Here is a 20,819-nt window from a genome sequence, read left to right as displayed (position 1 = left end):
GTGGACAGTCATGCTTTCTGGGCGAGAGTGGGCTGCTATGTGCTCATCAGCCTTCCCGTCCTAATGAGAAAGCCACACGCACCAGCTCCTGGTCCCCAGGGCCTCAGCACCCGAGCAACTGAAGCACAGAGGTGAGTACGCAAGGGTTTCCTCTGTCACCTGCCGCAGTGCCCACTCCCAGGGCAGGGACTGCATCTCATTCATGTTCATCTCCAGGCCCCACACTACGCCTATCATGGGACAGGGGCCAGCAGAGTGTGTGGGCTGAAGCACCCCGTCTTGGGGATCAGGAAATGAGGCTCAGAGAAGGTACAGAGTTGGCTGAAGGTCACACGTCTGAGCTGGAACCAGAGTCCGGTGCACTGAGACACTATCATGTGACAGCTGCCAAAATCTACTCTCAGCCCACCATTAAGGGACAGGAATGTGCTTCCCCACTTCCAGTGTCGGTCCCACTACAGTCGGTATGGAACAAGATTTATTTTAAAGTGCTGTAAAATATATCTAATAAAACCAGTTTTCTCATAGAAGCTTTCTAGCCAATCAAACCTAAGAGGAAAAGGAAAGTGGCAGAAGTGCAGGGACCGGTCCCAGGTCCCAAGTTAATGTGATGTAGCATCTCACCAGAGTGGGACTCTAAAAGGACCAGTAAGAGGATCGCAATGTGCAGGGGACCCCGCAAAATGCCTGGGAAGCGTTCGCTGGTCACTCCAGTGAAAGCTGTCTGAAGAGCAGTGTGCGGGGACCCTTGCACTCAGGGTCACTGGGACAAGCCCTGCCCTGGAGGTTTCACACGGATATTTTGACTGAATGCATACGAGCAATGCCTAATTACTCTAGAATCGAACACAAGTAGCTCTTTGTAGCTTGCTTTCAAAGCTGCAATATTTAAGGAGGAAAAGAGGCTGCATTTATGAAACACTCCTTTAGCCTCCTGTCTCCTGGGTCAGGAGTCAGTAAAACCCGCACTACCAGTGTCACTCACTCAGGTTAGCAGCTAAACAGTGTTTACTGAACCATGCTCTGTGCAGGCACTGCCTACAGCTCGACAACCCAGTTCTTCCGCTCAGCTCAGCCAACACAAAGAAAGATAGCTATCCAAGGACTTGTTAGTATCAGGCTTCATATTAGGTACTTGGGACAAAAAGAAAAAAAACAAAAAAGTTCTGTCTGTGTCCCCAGGGGCTTGCAATCTAGTGGAAATTCAGAGACAGCCTGAGAGCTGTGCCTGTAAGCACGGGAACAGAGCAAAGAAAGGACCCTACTCTACATCACCCTGGGGTTTTCAGAGGGTTCTGACCCAATTCTAACGAGGACACACTTGTACTTGGATAAAGAATGGTTTCCCCAATGGAATTTAACAGCTGTATACGATGTCAGAGGGGTAGCAGATTGGGAGGTGGGTTATCACTTTGTGAGGGGTGTAAACGTCTATTACATTGCTTTGTACACCTGAAACTAATAAAAAAAATATCAGAAAAAGAAAGGATGGTTTCCCCAAAGCCCATATAACAAACGTTGATGCTCTCCTGTAAAAGAGGCATGGAGAGTGGGGACAGCATGTGCAGGAATCGTGAGGACGCCGCCTGGGCTTATTGTCAAGAGGTGTCTGCCACGGATCTTGGGCCGCTTTGGCTGATGCAAAGTATATGCCCACTCTCGGGGTGCACACCAGTTAAAGTGCACAGGAAAGTGTGCAGAAGCATACTCAGTGGGAGGGAGGGCCACCTGAGTTCTTAGCTATCCTGTGGGAACCACAGCTACATAAACTGTAGGTGTGCTGTGCATCTTCCACCTGACTTCCTTGATGACCCCCATGGACCCACTGTGTTTCCCCGAAAATAAGACCTAGCCAGACAATCAACTCTAATGCATCTTTTGGAGCAAAACTTAAGATAAGACCCGGTCTTATTTTACTATACTGTAAGACTGGGTATAATATAATATAATATAATATAATATAATATAATATAATATAATATAATACCAGGTGTTATATATTACTTTTTGCTCCAAACAATGCATTAGAGCTGATGGTCTGGCTAGGTCTTATTTTGAAGACCTATTAGGAATCTTCAGAGTTCAAATTACATTTTCAAACAGGTAATTTTATAAAACTTAATTGAACATATAAACATATATCATGAGTGTTATACTAAATCAGACACTTTATAGCCCACTATGGGGAAAACAGTCTTCCAGATAAACTTCTCTCTCAACTCTTGGTATGTAATTCAACACTCAACAACATTTTGTCCAAAAGCTGAAACTAAATTGGAATTTCTTCCTGAGAAAAATGGTGACCTGTACAAACACACAGGTAGAGGGATTTCCTTCTGGAGAAGACTCTAAGCCAGATGATTTCAACTCTATTTATGTCTCTCAGTATTTAAAGCAGATTAAATGACATCACAATGTATTTCACTTCAGGTACTCATCAAATAAATTTAACGGTCAAAAGTTTAAGAAAAATGTTTAGGAATTTGACAGAAAGTCTAGTAATTCAGCTCTCTGAGATTTCTAGGGTCTCTACTTATACTAACTGGAAGCACTAGGAAACCATAATGTAGATTATCTCTGTTTCAAGCAGAAATATCTTTATTGAATTAGGATTTAATATTATAGCTCCCATTTCTGTAGACAATGAAGAAACTGTATGATCAAAAGTGCATCTGTCTTTTGGTTATGACAGTAGGAGGCTCAAAATTAATTTCAGTACTATAGTAAGCATGGTCTAAACACATATCTTAGTTTTTTTTTTTAGTTTAGAGAATTATTTTATTGTATATTGTACTTTATTTGGTGTATCACCTCAAATTCTACTAAAAATCAGAGGAGAGAATTCTTGGAACATGGTAGAGCAGAAGCCCCAGGAGTGTCTCTCAGCGGGACAACTGCACTAGCAGCATCGGATGTAACCAGTTTAGGACTCTCTCTAGGGTCTGTAGAAGGCTTACAACTTCCAGAGACTTCAATGGTAAGCTGGAACTAATTTGGGAGGAATTATCACATGCAAGGCTACAAAAACAGTTGAGGGAGTTTATTAGATTGATAGTGCCATGAAAGAAATTCTCAAGAGAGCTTTGCAGGTTGTACAGAAGGGCACTAGACATAAGTCGAAGGCACTTGAAGAAATAAAGATCTTAGTAACGGTAAATTTAAAGCAGTTATAAAACCAGCCTGAGAAAGGAGGTTTAATACAGCAACTACAGTTGCTACAGTTATACTTAACTGTAGCAATAGTTTGTAAATCTACCTTTCCCCACATGATTTAAGAGACTAATACATTAAAATGAAACAACTGTTAGTCTAAAAACTATTATTATAACTTTGGGTTTTAATTTCACATTTTCCCAACATAATTTAAGAGACTAACGCATTTGAACAAATTATTACTGTATGTTTTGGGCCACACAATGTATAAAGATATAATTTTGTTACATCAACAACTGAAAAAGGTGGGGTTGAAGCTGTACAAACACAGTTTTGTATGTTATTGAAGTTAAGCTTCTATAAATTCAAAATGGAATGCTACAACTTTAGGATGTTAAATGGCATCCCCATGGTAACCTCAAAGAAAATAGCTATAGAATATACACACAAAGAAATGAGAAAGGAATTAAAATGTTTCACTACAAAAAAAAATCAACTAAGCACAAAATAAGAAAGTAATGCAGGAAATGAGAAATAGAAAAGCTATTAAGACATATGGAAACTAGCAAGCTGTGAGAAGTCCCTTCTTATCACTTTGAATATAAATGGATTAACACTCCAAAGACAGAAACTGGTAGAATGGATAAAAACCATGATCCAACCATATGCTGCCTATAAGAGATTCATTTTAGATCAAAAGGCACACACAGTTTGAAAGTGAAAAGATGGATACACATATTCCATGCAAATGGTAACCAAAAGAGAGAAGAGGTAGCTATACTAATATCAGACAAACAGACTTTAAATCAAAAAAAGTTACAGGAGGAAAAGAAGGGCACACACCCCAAAGGACTGACAGCAGCAGCGTCTCGAAGAGAGATCTGAACTCCCATGTTCACAGCAGCACTAGTCACAGTAGCTAATACGTGGGAGTGACCCAAGCGTCCACCGACAGATGCCTGGATAACAACACGTGGTGTGTACAGGCCATGGACTATTACTCAGCCTGAGAAAGGAGGTTTAATACAGCAAGAAAATATAAGAACTATAAACATCTACACACCGAGTAGGAAACCATCAAAATATATAAAACAAAAATTGAAAGAATTGAAGGGAGAAACAGGCAGCTACACAATAACAGGAGACTTCAATACACCACTTTCAATAATGGACAGAAGAACTAGACAAAAGTAAAGAAATAGAGGACTTAAACAACACATTACCACAGTGCAACCCCCAAACAACACAATAAACCAAAGAGACAAACAGACATACTCTATTCAACCACAATAGAATACACATTCTTTTCCAGAGTACGTGGGTCATTTTCCAGGACAGACCATATTTTATGCCACAAATTAAGTCTTAATAGCTTGTAAAAAATAGATATTATACAAAGTATCTTCTCTAACCACAACAGGATGAAATTAAAAATCAGTAGCAAAAGGAAAACTGGAAAACCCACACATTTGTGGAATTTAAACATAGTGCTCTTAACCAGCCAATGGATCAAAGAAGAAATCACAAGGAAAATCAGGAAATAATTACATATAAATAAAAATGAAAACATAACACACCAAAACTTATGGGACACAGCAAAAGCAGTATTAAGGCCGAAATTTATAGCTATAAATGGTTACATTAAAAATCAAGAAAGAGGGGCAGCCGGATGGCTCAGTTGGTTAGAGCGCGAGCTCTCAACAACAAGGTTGCTGGTTCGATTCCCACGTGGGCCAGTGAGCTGTGCCCTCCACAACTAGACTGAAGACAATGAGCTGCCTCTGAGCTGCCAGTGGGGTGTCCGGATGGGTCAGTTGGTTAGAGCGCAAGCTCTTGATGACCAGGTTGGCAGTTAAATTCCCGCATGGGATGGTGGGCTGTGCCCCCTGTAACTAAGACTGAAAATGGCGACTGGACTTGGAGCTGAGCTGTGCCCTCCACAACTAGATTGAAGGACAACGACTTGACTTGGAGCTGATGGGTCCTGGGAATACACTGCTCCACAATATTCCCCTCTCCCTCACCAAAAAGAAATAAATAAATAAAAATCAAGAAAGATCTCATATCAACAACCTAACTTTACAATTTAAGGAATGAGAAAAAGAAGAACAGACTGAACCTAAAGCTAGCAGAAGGAAAGAAATAATAAAGATTAGAGCAAGACAGACAAAAAGAGAATGAAAAAATAGTACAGATAATCAATGAAACCAAAAGTTGGTTTGTGAAAAGCTCCACTAACACACCTCTAGCTAGATGAACTAAGAAAAAAAGAAGGAAGACTCAAATTGCTAAAATCAGGAATTAAAGTAGTGACATTTACTACTTATTCTACAGAAAGATGAGAGTACTATAAACAATCGCACATCAACAAATTGCACAATTTACATGAAATGGAGAAATTCCATTTCATATTATTTGAAACACAAACTATCAGGAAGGAACACAAAACCTACCAAGACTAACTCATGAAGAATAGAAAACCTGAATAAACCTATAACTTGTAAGAAGATCAAAGCAGTGTTTTAAAAAAAAAACCCAACAAAGACAAGCCCTGAACCAACACGGCTTCACTGGTGATTCTACCAAACATTAAAGAAGGACTAACACCAATCCTCCTTAAACTTTTCCACAAGAATGGAAGAGGATGGGAGCATGGAACACTTCCTAACTCATTCTATGATGCCAAAGCCAGACAAAGACACTACAACGAAAGAAAACTATGGATAAACAAACCTTATGAATATTGGGGTAAAACCCTAATATACTAGTTGAGTATACTAGCAAATGGAATCTAGCAACATATGAAAAGGCTATTATACATCATGACCAATTGGGATTTATTCTGAACAGAATGCAAAGATGGCTCAACATGAAAATCAATATAATATATTATATTAAGAGAATGAAGGAAAAAACACACACAGTCATCTCACTTGATGCAGAAAAAGCATCTGACAAAATTCAACATCCTTTCATTAAAAAACACACAAGAGACTAGCAATAGAAGGAAAGTATCTCAACATAATAAAAACAATATATGAAGAAAAACATAGCAAACATCATACTCAATTGTGAGAAACTGAAAGCTTTTCCTCTAAGATAAGGAACAAGGACACACACCTTCTCTCTTTCTATTCAACAAAGAACTGGAAGTTCTAGCCAGAGCAATTAAGTAAGAAAAATAAAAGGCATCCAAAATGGAAAGCAAGAAGTAACGTTATCTCTGTTCACAGGTGATAAGATCTTAGAGGTAAAAAAGCCTAAAGATTCCACAATTGTTAGAAATTATAAATGACTTTAGCAAAGTACCAGGAAAGTCAACATGCAAAAATCAGTTGCATTTGTATACACTAAATAAAATTCTGAAAAGTAAATTAAAACAGTTCCATTTACAATGTCATAAAAAAGAATAAAATATAAAGGAATTAACTTAACCAAGGAGGTGAAAGGTTTATACAATGAAAACTATAAAACATTCTTGAAAGAAAGTAGACATAAACGAAAACATATCCCATATACACAGATGTCAATACTACATAAAACAGTCCAGATTCGATGCAATTTCTTTCAAAATCTCAATGATACGAAATAGAAAGACCCATCAAAAAAATTCATATGGAAACTTGAGTAACCAAACCAATCTTGAAAAAAACCCAAAGCTCAAGGACTCCCACTTCCTGCTTTCAAAACTTACTACAAACCTACAGGAATCCAAACAGTGTGGTGCTGCTATAAAGACAGACATAGAGGTCAACTGAATAACATAAGCAGAAAAAAACCCTCACATACACAGTCAAATGATTTTTGACAAGGAAGCCAATTAATGGGGAGGCATAGTCTCTTCAACAAATGGTGCTGGGATGACTGGACATCCACGTGCAAAAGAATAAAGCTGGACCCCCTACCTAATACCATATACAAAATTACCACAAAATGGAATGAAAGCCTAAAACAACAAAACTCTGAGAAGAAAACATGGGACAAAATCTTGAGGATATTGGAGTTGGCAATGTTTTCTTGGATACGACACCAAAGGCACAGGCAACAACAACAAAAAATACAAAATTGGACTTTATGAAAATTTAAAAAATTGTGCATCAAAAGACACTATCCACATAGTAAGTAAAAAGGCAACCCAAAGAATGGGAGAAAATATCTGCAAATCACATATGTGATAAGGGATTAATATTCAGAATATGTAGAGAACTCCCAAAACTCAACAAGAAATAAACAACCCAATTCAAATATGTGCAACAGACTTGAACAGACATTTCTCCAAAGAAGACATACAAATAGCCAATAAGCACATGGAAAGAGGCTCAGCGTCACTAATCAGTAGGAAATGCAAACCACAACTGCAGTGAGATACCACTTCCCACCCGTTAGGTGGGAAAAATAACAGAAAATATTTTCTGTGACAATAACAGAAAACAGTAAGTGTTGGTGAGGATGCTGAGCAACTGGAACCCTTGTGTGCTATTGGTGGGAATGTAAAATGGTGCAGCTGTTGTGGAAAACGGTATGGTGGTTCCTCACAAAGTTAAAATAGAACTACCACGTGACTCAGCAACCCCACTTCCAGGCACACACCCCAAAGGACAGACAGCAGCAGCGTCTCGAAGAGAGATCTGAACACTCATGTTCACAGCAGCACTAGTCACAGTAGCTAATACGTGGGAGTGACCCAAGCGTCCACCAACAGATGCCTGGATAACAACACGTGTGTACAGGCCATGGAACGTTACCCAGCCTGAGAAAGGAAGAGAATCCTGCCACATGCGACAGTAAGGAGGGACCCTGAGGACATTGTGCTGAGTGAAATGAGCCAGTCACGAGAGGACAGACACTTGTGATCCCACTTCTATGAGGTACTCAGAGTATAAAAATCTCAGACAGAAAGTAGAAGGGTGGGTGCCGGGGACGGGGGAGGGGAGAACGCGAATATAATAGATGCAGGTTTCAGTTTAACAAGATGAAATGAGTTACATGGGAAGTGATAGGGCTGACGGCTGCACTTTTGAATGTATTTAATGCCAGTGAAATGCAGACTTAAATTGGTTAAGATGGTAAGTTTACATTCTGTGTATTTTGCCACAATAAAAAAACTGGAGAAGAACATGGACATAGCAAGGGAAGTGAGCTGAACTGCATAAAGTCAGCAGTAAGACTCCAGAGGCAGACAGCGGGGAAGGGCTTCCAGAGGATGCAGAGAATTTAACAGCTCCGTGTCTGGGATGGCCCTAATTCTGGGGTCAAACAGCCTATTCACTGATAGGAAAAGGGGTCATTGCAGCTGCTATGAGCAGCAAACTGGAAGTCATAACGAAACCCCAGTTAAAAAAGCAAGAAGCTACCGGGCAGATTTCTGATAGTGCATTGGGACTCGGGAAGCAGCCAGAGAGAAACAGGCCGCTTCCTGGTGGGGCTAGAAGGCTGTGCTTACATGAAGACTTGGACCATTTACAGGGAATCAGGCAGCCTTGTTAAGCGCAGTGGGCACACCTATGCACACCCGCCCAGTCCCGGCAGGCCCCCAGAGGCCCCGTGGCTCACCTTCACTCCCGCTAGCATCCCCGTTGTGGACACGCTGAAGTCCAGGTAGGCCAGCGTGTCGGGGTTGGACGGCTTGTAGATCTGGGCCGGCCGCTTCTTTGGCAAATCATCTGGAGAGCAAAGCGGAGTGATAAGCCCATCCGCTCACAGGAAAAGCATGGGACAACATGCGCTCGGGCCGCTGGCAGGCTGACCTGTGTCCAGAATGGGGGGCCACGCCCTGACGTCCACAGCCGCAGCTGCCTCCCTGGACCTTAACAACTTGCAGATGAGTTGTGTTGTCATCAAGCAGGCAGAACGGCTCACCTGAGGGGCAGAGGGCAAAAGAGGGAGACGGTGAGCTGTAGACAGCTGTGCACGCGCATGTGCTTCCTGCTCACGTGTGCTGCCCATTAACACATGGCAACCTGCGGCGCCCAGAGTGGCTGGACCAGCAGGAGCATGGCTGCCTGGTGAGGAGCCAGAGTGGCCAACGGGGGCTCAGGCAGCTGGGAGTATGACCTGGAGGCCCAGCGAGTCAGGATATTGACACTGTATGCAGATCTCAAGGGTCCTGCGGTCCCTGGAAACTCCTAGAGCCGAGAAGCGTCCACAGTGCTGTGGTCACACTCAGAAAGGGGCTTCTGAATGCAGTCTGGCACCGTTAGCTGTCTTACTGTAAGTCCACGTGTGTCCACAGAAACAGGCAGAACGATGGTGAAAGTTCTCCCACATAGCTACTAGAAACACTCCCCTGTGGTGTTCCCACACTAACCTGTCCCTTGTCTCCTCCTCCAAGGAGACATTTCCTGATTCCCTTAAACTTCCCCAGCATAAAACAAATGAAAACAAATCTGCTTTCAAAACAGGACAGGACACCACCAAACGTCGAGGAAAAGACTTTACAGACTTGTCATGCGGGGTGTCATGTGGGATCTCTGGTCCTGCTCCCCACATAAGAACGTAGGATATGGTGAAGCCAAAAAGGAACACTCACGGAGCCATAGACGGGGGAGTCATACCACTATAGTCTCACTGGTGGCTGGGTTGGAGACACAGGAAGCAGGAGCCACATTATCCGCAACCTGCTGTCCACTTCACTCTGCCAACCAACCCCACTTGCTAGCCCCAATCCGCCCTGTGAACTGCAATCCGTGCTTGCCAGCCACCATCTTCTTGCTAGCCCCCATTTTCTGTTAGCGTAGCCACAGCAGTTATATTAGTGGCCAATGGCTCACTGGTTACAGCTGACGGCCAACTAGCCACAGCTGATGGCCATCCAATCATAGTTGATGGCCATTTACTACCTGAGCCAGCACCTTTCCACGTGAGGCCGAGAGCCTGGAAACTACACTCCTGGCTCTGTCCCCACTACATTGTGTGGCCTTTTCACTTGGTTGGCCTGGGTGACCTCAGGGATGGCCCCTGGGGAGCTGCACTGTGGAAGGGACGTCCAGGTCAGAGGCTGCCCTGTAGTCCTACGTGCACCCAAAGGGGGGCACTTGCTTCCCAAGCTGTGGTGAGGTCCTGGGCAGAGGTTGTGCATCACCCCGCTGTCCCCCCACCATCCCTAAAGCCCAGCTCTGACCTACGGGGACGGGCGCGGTTACCTCCACGATCATCTTCACAGTGGGCAGCGTGGTGGCAATGTTCTGGGGGTGTGGGGGGCGCACGGTGATGGGCACACAGCCCGCATACAGGCAGCCGTAAAATGCTGTGATCAGGTCTATTCCTGCGAGAGAAGAGAGGGTCTCATGGAATGGATGGCGCCCCAGCAGAACGCTCACTGGGAGACGTCAGCGGGGCACGTGACAGCGAAGAGCTCGCACACCCTTCCCATCCTGAGGGTTTGGCTAAGCTCTGGCCGCAACTTCCACCTGGCCCGGTCTGCAGCCCTGAGGTGCCAAAGCAGCCCTGAAGTTCAATTTCCATCATCCCTCTAAGGAATTACTCAAGGGTGATTATCAACCTATCAATTAAGAACTTAACTACTATTAATTAAATGGATGACCTCACGTAGCTAATAAAGCAACTTTAGACACATAAGTCTTTGTGAAATATCACTTCATTCATGCCCCTGAAAGTCACACAGCTTTGGCACAGTCCCTCCCAGTGGTAGTAACTAGACGCATGTGAGTACAGTGTGACGTCTCAGGGATAACACAGCAACTCAGGTCACCAAGCACCAATATGTGCAGTGAGGTGGCTCGAGCAGTGGCTGGCCCTGCCTTTTACCTGGAGGGTAGACGAGAGCAACGTGGTCCCCATCTTGCAGGCGCCCCCTCTCCATCAGCATGACAGCTATCTTCTCCGCTCGTTTGTGCAGCTGGACACATGTCAGTGAGTTCGCTATTGTCCCCTGAGTGTCACAAGACAAAGGGGAAGGGAGGTTTCTTTCATGTAACAACTTTAGTGAGATGTACTATACAGTTCACTTATGAAAATGTACAATCACGTGGATATCAGTATATGACACTTGTGCAACCACCAGCCACTTATAGGGACTTTTCATAAAGACTCCAAACCATCAGCAGTCACTTCCCTCCCTCCCCTCTAGCCAGGAAGTACAGCACCAAAGAGGCATCCAGCTATCCTTACACTAATAAGACATATTTACAAATAATCACTTGCCCTAAACTAGCTAAACTTACCACTTACCAAAAAAAAAAACACAAAAAAAACACAAACAAACAAAAAAGAAAGCAACCTAGTAATTTTGGTACTTAAGTATAATTGCCATGGGCAGTGAAATTAGCAGTCAGCCTGCAGGACTGTGGAAAATAACACCATTTAAAAAGTGTCTATTGAGAAAGACCACTTAGAAACATTTAGCCTTCCTAGGCTGAATCACGAAGAATTGCAAAATCTAAATAGACCGATCACCAGTAATGAAATTGAATCAGTCATCCGAAACCTTCCCAAAAGCAAAAGTCCGGGACCTGATGGCTTCACTAGTGAATTCTACCAAAACTTCAAAGAGGATCTAATACCTGTTCTACTCAAACTCTTCCAAAAAATTGAGGAAGAGACAATACTCCCTAACTCATTTTATGAGGCCTACATTACCCTGATACTAAAACCTGGTAAGGATAACACACAACAAGAAAATTACAGACCAGTATCTCTGATGAATACAGATGAAAAAATCCTAAATGAAATTCTAGCAAATCGAATATCAACAATGCATTAAAAAGATTATTCATCACGACCAAGTGGGGTTCATCCCCAGGGCACAAGGATGGTTCAACATCCGCAAATCCATCAATGTGATACATCACATAAACAAAATAAAGGACAAAAATCATATGATTATATCAATAGATGCAGAAAAAGCATTTGACAAGATACAATGTCCATTTATGATTAAAACACTTAATAAAATAGGTAGAGAAGGAAAATACCTTAACACAATAAAGGCCATGTATGACAAACCCTCAGCTAATCTCATAACTAACAGTGAAAAACTGAAGCCCTTTGCTGTACATTCAGGAACACGACAGGGCTGTCCCTTATCACCTCTGCTTTTCAACATAGTGTTGGAAGTCCTAGTCAGAGCAATCAGGCAAGAGAAAGAAATAAAAGGCATCCAAATCGGGAATGAAGAAGTTAAATTGTCACTCTTTGCAGATGACATGATGCTATATATAGAAAACCCTAAAGACTCCACCAAAAACCTATTAGAAACAATAAACAAATACAGTAAAGTTGCCAGATACAAAATCAACATACAAAAGTCCATTGCATTCCTGTATACTAACAATGAAATCTCAGAAAAAGAAATACAAAAAACAATTCCTTCTGCAATTGCAACAAAAAGAATAAAATACCTAGGAATAAACTTAACCAAGGATGTGAAAGACCTATATGCTGAAAACTATAAGACTTTTTTGAAAGAAATTGAAGAAGACACAAGGAATTGGAAAGACATTCCATGCTCATGGATTGGAAGAATCAACATAGTTAAAATGGCCATATTACCCAAAGCAATATACAGATTTAATGTAATCCCCATCAAAATCCCAATGGCATTTTTTAAAAAGAAATAGAACAAAAAATCATCAGATTTGTATGGAACCACAAAAGGCCCGGAATAGCCAAAGCAATCCTAAGAAAAAAGAACAATACTGGAGGTATCACACTTCCTGACTTTGGCTTGTACTACAGGGCTACAATAATCAAAACAGCATGGTATTGGCAGAAAAACAGAAACACAGAAAAATGGAATAGAACTGAGAACCCAGAAATAAGACCACATAAATATGGACAGATAATTTTTTACAAAGAAGCAAAAAACATAATGGAGGAAAGACAGCCTCTTCAATAAATGGTGCTGGGAGAATTGGAAAGCCATGCACAAAAGAATGAAACTAGACTGCTATCTGTCACCATGTACCAAAATTAACTCAAAATGGATCAAAGACCTGAAATAGATAAGACCTGAAAAAATAAACTGCATAGAAGAAAATATAGGTACTAAACTTATGGACCTTGGGTTCAAAGAGCATTTTATGAATTTGATTCCCAAGGCAAGGAAAGTAAAAGCAGAGAACCATATGATTTCACTGATATGTGGTATATAAACCGAAAACAACCAAAGAACAAGACAAACAATTGAAGAAATAAAAACTCATAGACACGAACAATAATTTACTAGTTACCAGAGGGTTAGGGTGGGGGTGTAAATGAGGATAAAGGGGATCAAATATATGGTGATGGAAAGAGAACTGACTCTGGGTGGTGACCACACAATGTGAGATATAATGTATTATAGAACTGTACACCTGGAATCTATGTAACTTTACTAACAATTGTCACCCCAATAAACTTTAATTTAAAAAAAAGACCACATCAACGTCAAGGATGTCACCAAACAAACACCTCCCCCTCAAAAACAGTAGAAAAAGAAACTAAAGAAAAAAACAAACTGTCAGAAATTCATTTCATGTAGATTTTTAAACATGTCTGAACAAATGGAAAACACATTTGCATTGACAAATGCCTTAAAAACAGTTGTTAGGGAAGATTAGTAGCAAAACAGACACTAAGAAGTAAAACCTATGGGATTTACAGTTTAAACTGTAAAGAAAAGTGTGGCTACATTGCAGATATGAACAGACAACCAACCCGAAAACGCTTTTCCTGAGGACGCACTTCACCACTGAAGTACATTTGCACGAACTCTCAGGCATGAGGAGACCACTCTCTGCAGCTATCGAAAACTGCTTCTTCGTGAGCAAATCTATTTAAAGTGATAACAGAGAATTAAGAACCAGGAAACTGCCCAGCAGTGTCCACGTCAGGAGAACCCTTCAGCTGAGAAGTGACCCTGACCCTAAACACTTGTGTTTAGGCCACAGCTCCCCAGGAGTGTGAGTGGGTAACAGGGGGGGACCCGAACGCCACATGTGCAGGAAGAAGTCCAAAGGGGTGGGGTTGGCTGCCGACCATGGGAGGAGACGTGGTGTGGATAAGAGAGACCAGAATCTTCGGGCCATTAAAGGACAATGGTGATCTGGTGACGTGGTGTTGTGGGGAAAGACACGTCTGTACAGGGTGGCGCGGGTGGACCTTTCCTAACCACCGGGACACAAATAGCAGCACCTGAGCTTTGCAGAGACAAACATTCACAGAACAAGTGACACGTTTCATTTCCCAGTGTTGTTCAGAAAAGCATGAAATGTCACAGGTGAGGGGTCCATGAGGTAGTAGCCATTGGTTACCTGGCACCATCAACATTCATGGGAAAGATCGTGTTTCCAAACAGAAACCCACCACCCAAGAAGAAAGTTCTAGCACAAGCGATCTCACCAGAGAACTCAGGGCTGACTTTCCCTAAAAGAGATCTTGGTCATGACAGATGACAGCCCATGCTGAGAAACCACCATCCGGTCCCTGCCACGGACAACACATATCAATGTTGTCCTGATACTCACGAAGTCTGGGTTTTACATTTCATTCAATAATGACAACTAAAGAAATATTGAGGAATGAAGAAAAAGCCAAAGAGGATTTATATTTTAAAATTCTAAAGAAGTTGCTACAAATTATAAAAAGGTTCAAAGAGTTGGCGATGTTTCTGGTAAAAAAAATAACAGATGCTGTTTTGTATGTAAACACGTCTCCAGAATGTAAGCTTCTTGTGTTTGCAGTGGAAGGTGTCCTGCTACCTACCACAAATGTCACACACGACCCATCCTGTGGACGGGAGAGTGGCACAGCCAACAGGAGCCTCGCTCAGTCAGGGATGAATGCTGGTTACCTCATGTGAGCTGTGATCGGGGGCCGAGCTCACAGTGCACAGAACGCGCCATCCAGGGGGCGAGGCTGGTGGTTGTTGGGCCACTTGATGGAATAAACAGTGTTGTGGGTACGAGGCCTGACAATTAAGCTTGCAAACTCATCCTAGAAAAAGTGCTACATGCCTCATTGCTGAATATCACTATGGTACCTTTGAAGTACTCCCCTTGGGAAGCTATGCACTGATGCCAGCACCTAGTCCACCCTTCAAAGCGATTTTAGAACTCTTTTTCTGGAATGGCCATCAGAGCTGTCATTGTATTACCCTCGATGTCCTGAATGTCATCAAAATGTCTTCCTTTCAGTATTTCCTTTATGTTCTCATAAAGAAAGAAGTCATTGGGGGCCAGGTCAGGTGAGTAGGGAGGGTGTTCCAATACAGTTATTTGTTTACTGGCTAAAAACTCCCTCACAGACAATGCCATGTGAGCTGGTGCACTGTCGTGATGCAAGAGCCATGAATTGTTGGAGAAAAGTTCAGGTCGTTTTCATCTAACTTTCACGCAGCCTTTTCAGCACTTCCAAATAGTAAACTTGGTTAACTGTTTGTCCAGTTGGTACAAATTCATAATGAATAATCCCTCTGATATCAAAAAAGGTTAGCAACGTTGTTGCAACAAGTTCACGAACTTAATTGTCAGACCTCCTATAGTAAGGCAAACTATTAGAATTTCACTAGCTTTTCACCTTATTTTAATGTTGCTTTTAGAAAACAGAAAATTATGTGTGTCTTGCATTATATTTATATCAGACAGTGATGACCTGGAAGATTGATTTCAGTGGAAGCTGAACTTGTAACAACCACAGAAATGATGCCCCTGACCTTCAGTCCAGGTTGAGTGCTTGTCATGAGAGTCCATGTGGGGTCGGAGAGGGTGGGGACAGACTCCGGACTCAGCCCTGATGCCACCCTGCCGAGCAGGGCTCAGCATGTCGCTGCCCCCACATCAGGTCCACAGGAAAAGGCGGGCTGCGTGTAAGGGCCCCTTCTGTATACCCCACTCTCCATGCTCGGGGCTTTGGTCTCCCATCTCTTATTTCTGATGGAGTCCCTTTCAGGGTCCCAGTTGATGAGGCAAAACAGGAGTTAACAAAAGTGAGCCTAAAGCGGGACTGCCCAGGCCTGCATCCTTTCCCCAGGGACCGCCAGGGCTCATCCCCCAGAAATAAATCAAAATATCCAAACACTCCTAAAAAGAGGAGCTAACACCCGACTGGTTCTAACTGGTTCCTCGCACATGCGCAAACTGCTGAAACCTCCCTGTTCCTTGAAGTCTAGCCTCATTATAATACAAATAAAATAAAATGAACATTAAGGCCTGGCCACCCTCTGCCTTTTGGGTTTTTCTGTATACATTATGGGTAAGAGCATGTTCAGAAAGAGACTAGTTATATAACCAACATATGTCAATCAAATGACCTCAGAGGGACGTCACATCTCCCGCTGTAAGAAAATTTATCTACCCATTGGTAATAAGAAAAAGTTAGCCTACAGTACAGAGTAGCTGTCTCCCTGAGACACTTCCAGTTTCCTACCTCTTAACCGTAATAAAAACTTCTCCTTGTCTTTTCACTTTTCTGTGCCTTGTGAATTAATTCCTTCACACTTTGCGAATGACCAGGGGTATCAAAAGACAATATACCAGTCACCTCCAGTGAACGCGTTTTCCCAAACATCCAGTGTCTGGCTATAGCAAGTGACTGACCCTGGGTCAGGAAACACACATCACACGGGTTAAAGGAAATTAAAGGAAATTGTAAAGTAAAGTAAATCAATACTTTAATTTATTTGATGTATTTTAATTATACTTGTAAAATAGAAATGATTTTCATTCTTAGAATGAAAATCTATAATTAAAACCTAATTTCCTACTTATAAATAGTAGTTTAGTAATAAAAGTAAAGACACCGATAGCCCATAGATCTTTAACTGTTCTGTGTTGTAGAGACCATTTTGCGGGGGAAGAACTGCAGAAACAACTGCTAAAATACATACGTACACACACATATAGGCAGATGCACTGGCCCTTGCATTTAGAAGAAAGCCTTCCTAAGGGAAAGCCTCAGTCAAAACAACAGGGAGTCCCTAAGATTTGCTCAGTAGGGAGAGGTAGGCGCAGTGGATAGTGTGGTGGCAGGGAGGGCACAGGAGGGGTGAGGGGCAGGGCGGGCACAGAGCTCACCCGGCAGTTGAGCAGCGTGTAGAGCACGTGGTCGGGGGTGGTCTGCGCCCTCCACTGCAGGACCTCAGACAGGAACAGGAACTGGAACAAAGCACAGGGTTAGGATCGGACCCCGGGGTGGGGGGCTCATCCCCACATCGTCTATGTGCAGAGGAAGGGGGACCCCTGACCAGAGCAGCAGACAGAACAAGCTCAGTGTCCTCCGGTGATGACTGCACTGGAGTTCACGTGGCCACTGCAGTCTGACTCCGTCATCATTGTTCTCATCCCACTCCCGCAAGCAGCTGACCCAGAAAACCACCTTCCGGGACTTCCAGGAGGTCTCATGTGACTTTTGGGGCCGCCGCAGCAGAATGGGCCTTATCCGGTTGTGACACAGGCTCCTGTCAATGTGTTGGGAGTGGGCAGGCGGATGCCATTCAGCGGCACCGCAGACAGCAGGGACCACGTGCACCAGCCTGACTCAGGATGCAGTGAAAAGCTCAGTCTCCCTCATGTCAGCGTCCTGGAAACCCTACGTGTGCCTGTCATCTGTTTTAGCATGGAAATGAGCTGGGAGGTGGGGACACGGTGACCACAGCTTTCAGTGAGCACATCACTGTGTGTTACCAAATTCTCAGTATTTCAAATGGTTTTTGTCGCATTTCTTGGCAGCCATACAGAACAGGCCCACCTTTTGCTGAACGGTTATAATAGGACTGGTCCCCACTCGTGACAATTGTGATGTGCCTTTGGTGGCATGGGGTCAGGAACTTCTCCTACGCCCCTGAGGCTACTTTAAGCAGGCCTGGCTCCCAAACCTGGTTTGACCTGAAGTCCCTTGCACTTGTACACAGGACGGAAGCCTTGTAACAAGGCTGCCGTGAGGCACTGTGGTGCCTACCTGTCAGGGCCACGGGGAACTGGAAGCACGTGCTCAGGGGACCAGGACTGGAAGGGCTTCCCAGTCCCCAAGCCTGCCAGCCGTGTGACTGTCACCCACCCATCTCTGTGCTACTGCCACGTGTTCTGCAACACTGCATCCCCAACATACACTTTCCTTATAAAGGTATGTGGGTGTCTCCTGGGTAGCACTCACCTTCCGGGCCTGGTCATTGTCTTCTATCTGCCCCAGGTCTCTGCCACTGGCCTGCGCGATCCTCTTCCCAGAGACTAGGTTCCCGACCATCACAGAGGCGGGGCCGATCTCTGGAAAGCAACGATAGCACACACATGAGGAAAGCAGTGAAATTCCCCAGAACACGACGTCCCACCTTGGCCAAGTGCTTACTCTGGGAAAACCCTTTCAAAGACCTGACTTTGAAAGAATCTTCTCAGAACAGGGTTTCTGAAAGGTCACTGTGATGACAATGGCAATACAAACAAGCCTTTGTCAGGGTACATGAAGGAATGTGTGCACCAAGCCACCAGTGCCCCTGAGCCTGCTGGCCTGACTGTGCAATCGGGGCTGCTGAGGTCTTGTCACATTATGACTATAGAAACACTGCAGAGGACAAGCATGAGCCTCATGCAGGACTTGTTTCAGTGGAAATACTGGAAGGCTCCTGGACGGGGCGTCTGGCTGCCTGGTGGCACCGCACACCACTGACCAGCCGTGAACAAACACCACACTGCTGCTCCTCTGACTGAAAGGCCTAGCTTCTCCTCCAGTCCCACCGAAACACGGCTGCACGAAGTTCCCGACTTGATCACCACGCTCCTTCCACAGTTTATGCCACATTTCAAAGAAAAAAGCAGATACAATCTTTGTGGCAGCTTTCCTTTTCTTTTTTAATGAAAGGAAGTTTCTTAAAGAACTGTGGTTACACTTTCAGAATTTCTGACAGTAGCAAACCCTCGATCCCCTCAGGTTTCTAAAGTACAACCATCTGCAGTTTATTTCCGTCAAACAAACGGAGGCATACATGTAATAGCAAGAGCTTAGGGGCTCCAGGGGTTCCAGGGGGACATGCCAGTGGAGCGTGTGACAGTGTGTGAGTGGGACAGTGTCATGTGAGTGTGAGCGGGCTCATGTTTGAGTATGAACATGCAAGCATGTGTATGAGCATGCAAGTATGTTTGTGAGCATGTGTAGCAGTGTGAGTGTGAGCGTGTGTGGGTGTGCGAGTCTATAGGAGGAGAGGAAGGCTGAGAGATGCCGCCCAAAAGAGCTGCAGCTTAAAGTAACAAAGATGACGTCGGTGCTGAGTCCTTGGTGCGACCAAATGCAAGTCGAGGCCGTTCGTACGAAGCATTTTTGTTTGTTTTTAGTTTTTCTTTATTAAGGAAGGCGCAGCTCACAGTGGCCCATGCAGGGATCAAACCAGCAACCTTGGTGTTATTAGCACCGTGCTCCAACCAACTGAGCTACCAGCCGCACCCCTTATTAAGCTTTTGATGGAGGTAAGTTACAGGCTTAGAAATCGGGGTATACTTGCGGGTTTAGGGTGTGACAACACTGAACAAGGCACACAGTTGCCATGACAACCGCCCCAGGAGTCACAGGGGAGTGATGGGGAGTGCAGGGTGAGTGCCTGGGTCCCTCGGGCCACTGTCCCTGTGGGCACATCACCACAGACACGTGGCCTCGTGCCTCCAGGTGGACCAGACTCAGGAGGATGGCCTGTAGCAGAGCAACTTTCTGGGCTCCTGCCTGCGGGTGTCTTTGGTTTCAGATGTTTGTCAGAGCCTTGATAGCAGTTTTCATGTGTCACAGGACATACCTTCTGCACTCAGCTAAACTGCGTTTGAATTTTCATGTGTGGGAGTTTGGGATGAGTCAATTTCTTTTCTCAGCTCTTAATAAAGAAGCATGAAAAAGACAATTAGGCATCATGGTGGGTGCAGAAATGCCGGGCGCTGCTGTGTGGCTGGAGTGAGAAAACTGCTGTCAGACGGACAGATGAATGCCCTCAGACCATGGCTGCGCTGGCCAGTTGCTTCCTGTCTCCAGTTCTGTGACAAAGTGCCCCACGCTCTTCCTGGAAACTGGCTGAAACCAGTCTGAAGGCATCTCCATAACTTATTTTTAAGAATTCAAACTAGGGTAGGACAAGCACTGTTCCAGGGTCAGGTTCTCAAGGTGCCCTATTTTGTGCTTCTGTCCCGGTCACTGAGTTTATTTCTGCAGGAGTTCTCTGGATGCAAAGCTTTGGTCTTACACATGTCTCTCTCCCTACATGGGCTTAAAAATTTGTATTATATTTTCCGAAAGTTGCCAGGAGACAGGCAGCTTTCCTGCTACTGTAATTTACAAACTTCCTTAGATTTGTAAGTGTGCGGCTGAGACAGACCCGAGTGTGCTGAAGAGCATGATGCTCCCTCTCCTCACACGGTCCCCTCCTGGATTTACAAATTTGCAGTGTTGTTGAGCCCCTGCCCTACCACACTTGATCGGTTTGTGCAGGGACATGGACAGCTGTATGTGACAGAGGCATCCTGCTCCGAGGGCCCCAGCTCTCCAGGCCATTGCTCAGGTCCACTCTAGCATCTTCGATACAATGTATTCAGCTGCTTCCCTAATTTTTATAACACTGCCAGCTGATGGGTTAAAGGTTGGGGAACAGTGTGTTTTTCCAGGACCTGTCAGCTCCAAGTCAAGTCGTTGTTTTCAATCTAGTTGTGGAGGGTGCAGCTCACTGGCCCATGTGGGAATCAAACTGGCGACGTGGGTGT

At 44.1% G+C, this 20,819-nt stretch overlaps 1 protein-coding gene across 1 annotated transcript in view; it reads right to left on the bottom strand.

The window, feature by feature from the left end:
• DIP2C (disco interacting protein 2 homolog C) overlaps positions 1-20,819 on the bottom strand; it is a 341,516-nt gene that overhangs the window by 45,607 nt on the left and 275,090 nt on the right. Inside the window, exons 21-26 of the mRNA XM_074324849.1 lie at positions 18,244-18,353; positions 17,166-17,246; positions 10,921-11,044; positions 10,296-10,417; positions 8,901-9,012; positions 8,707-8,816 (exon numbers count right to left, since the gene is read on the bottom strand). Of these exons, the coding sequence (XP_074180950.1) occupies positions 8,707-8,816; positions 8,901-9,012; positions 10,296-10,417; positions 10,921-11,044; positions 17,166-17,246; positions 18,244-18,353 (659 nt within the window). The remainder of the gene's footprint in view (positions 1-8,706; positions 8,817-8,900; positions 9,013-10,295; positions 10,418-10,920; positions 11,045-17,165; positions 17,247-18,243; positions 18,354-20,819) is intronic.

This window comes from Rhinolophus sinicus, linkage group LG02, assembly GCF_036562045.2.
Source record: "Rhinolophus sinicus isolate RSC01 linkage group LG02, ASM3656204v1, whole genome shotgun sequence".
NCBI lineage: Eukaryota > Metazoa > Chordata > Mammalia > Chiroptera > Rhinolophidae > Rhinolophus > Rhinolophus sinicus.
Note: the sequence above shows the minus strand (reverse complement) of the source record. Positions and strands in the feature narration are given on the sequence as shown.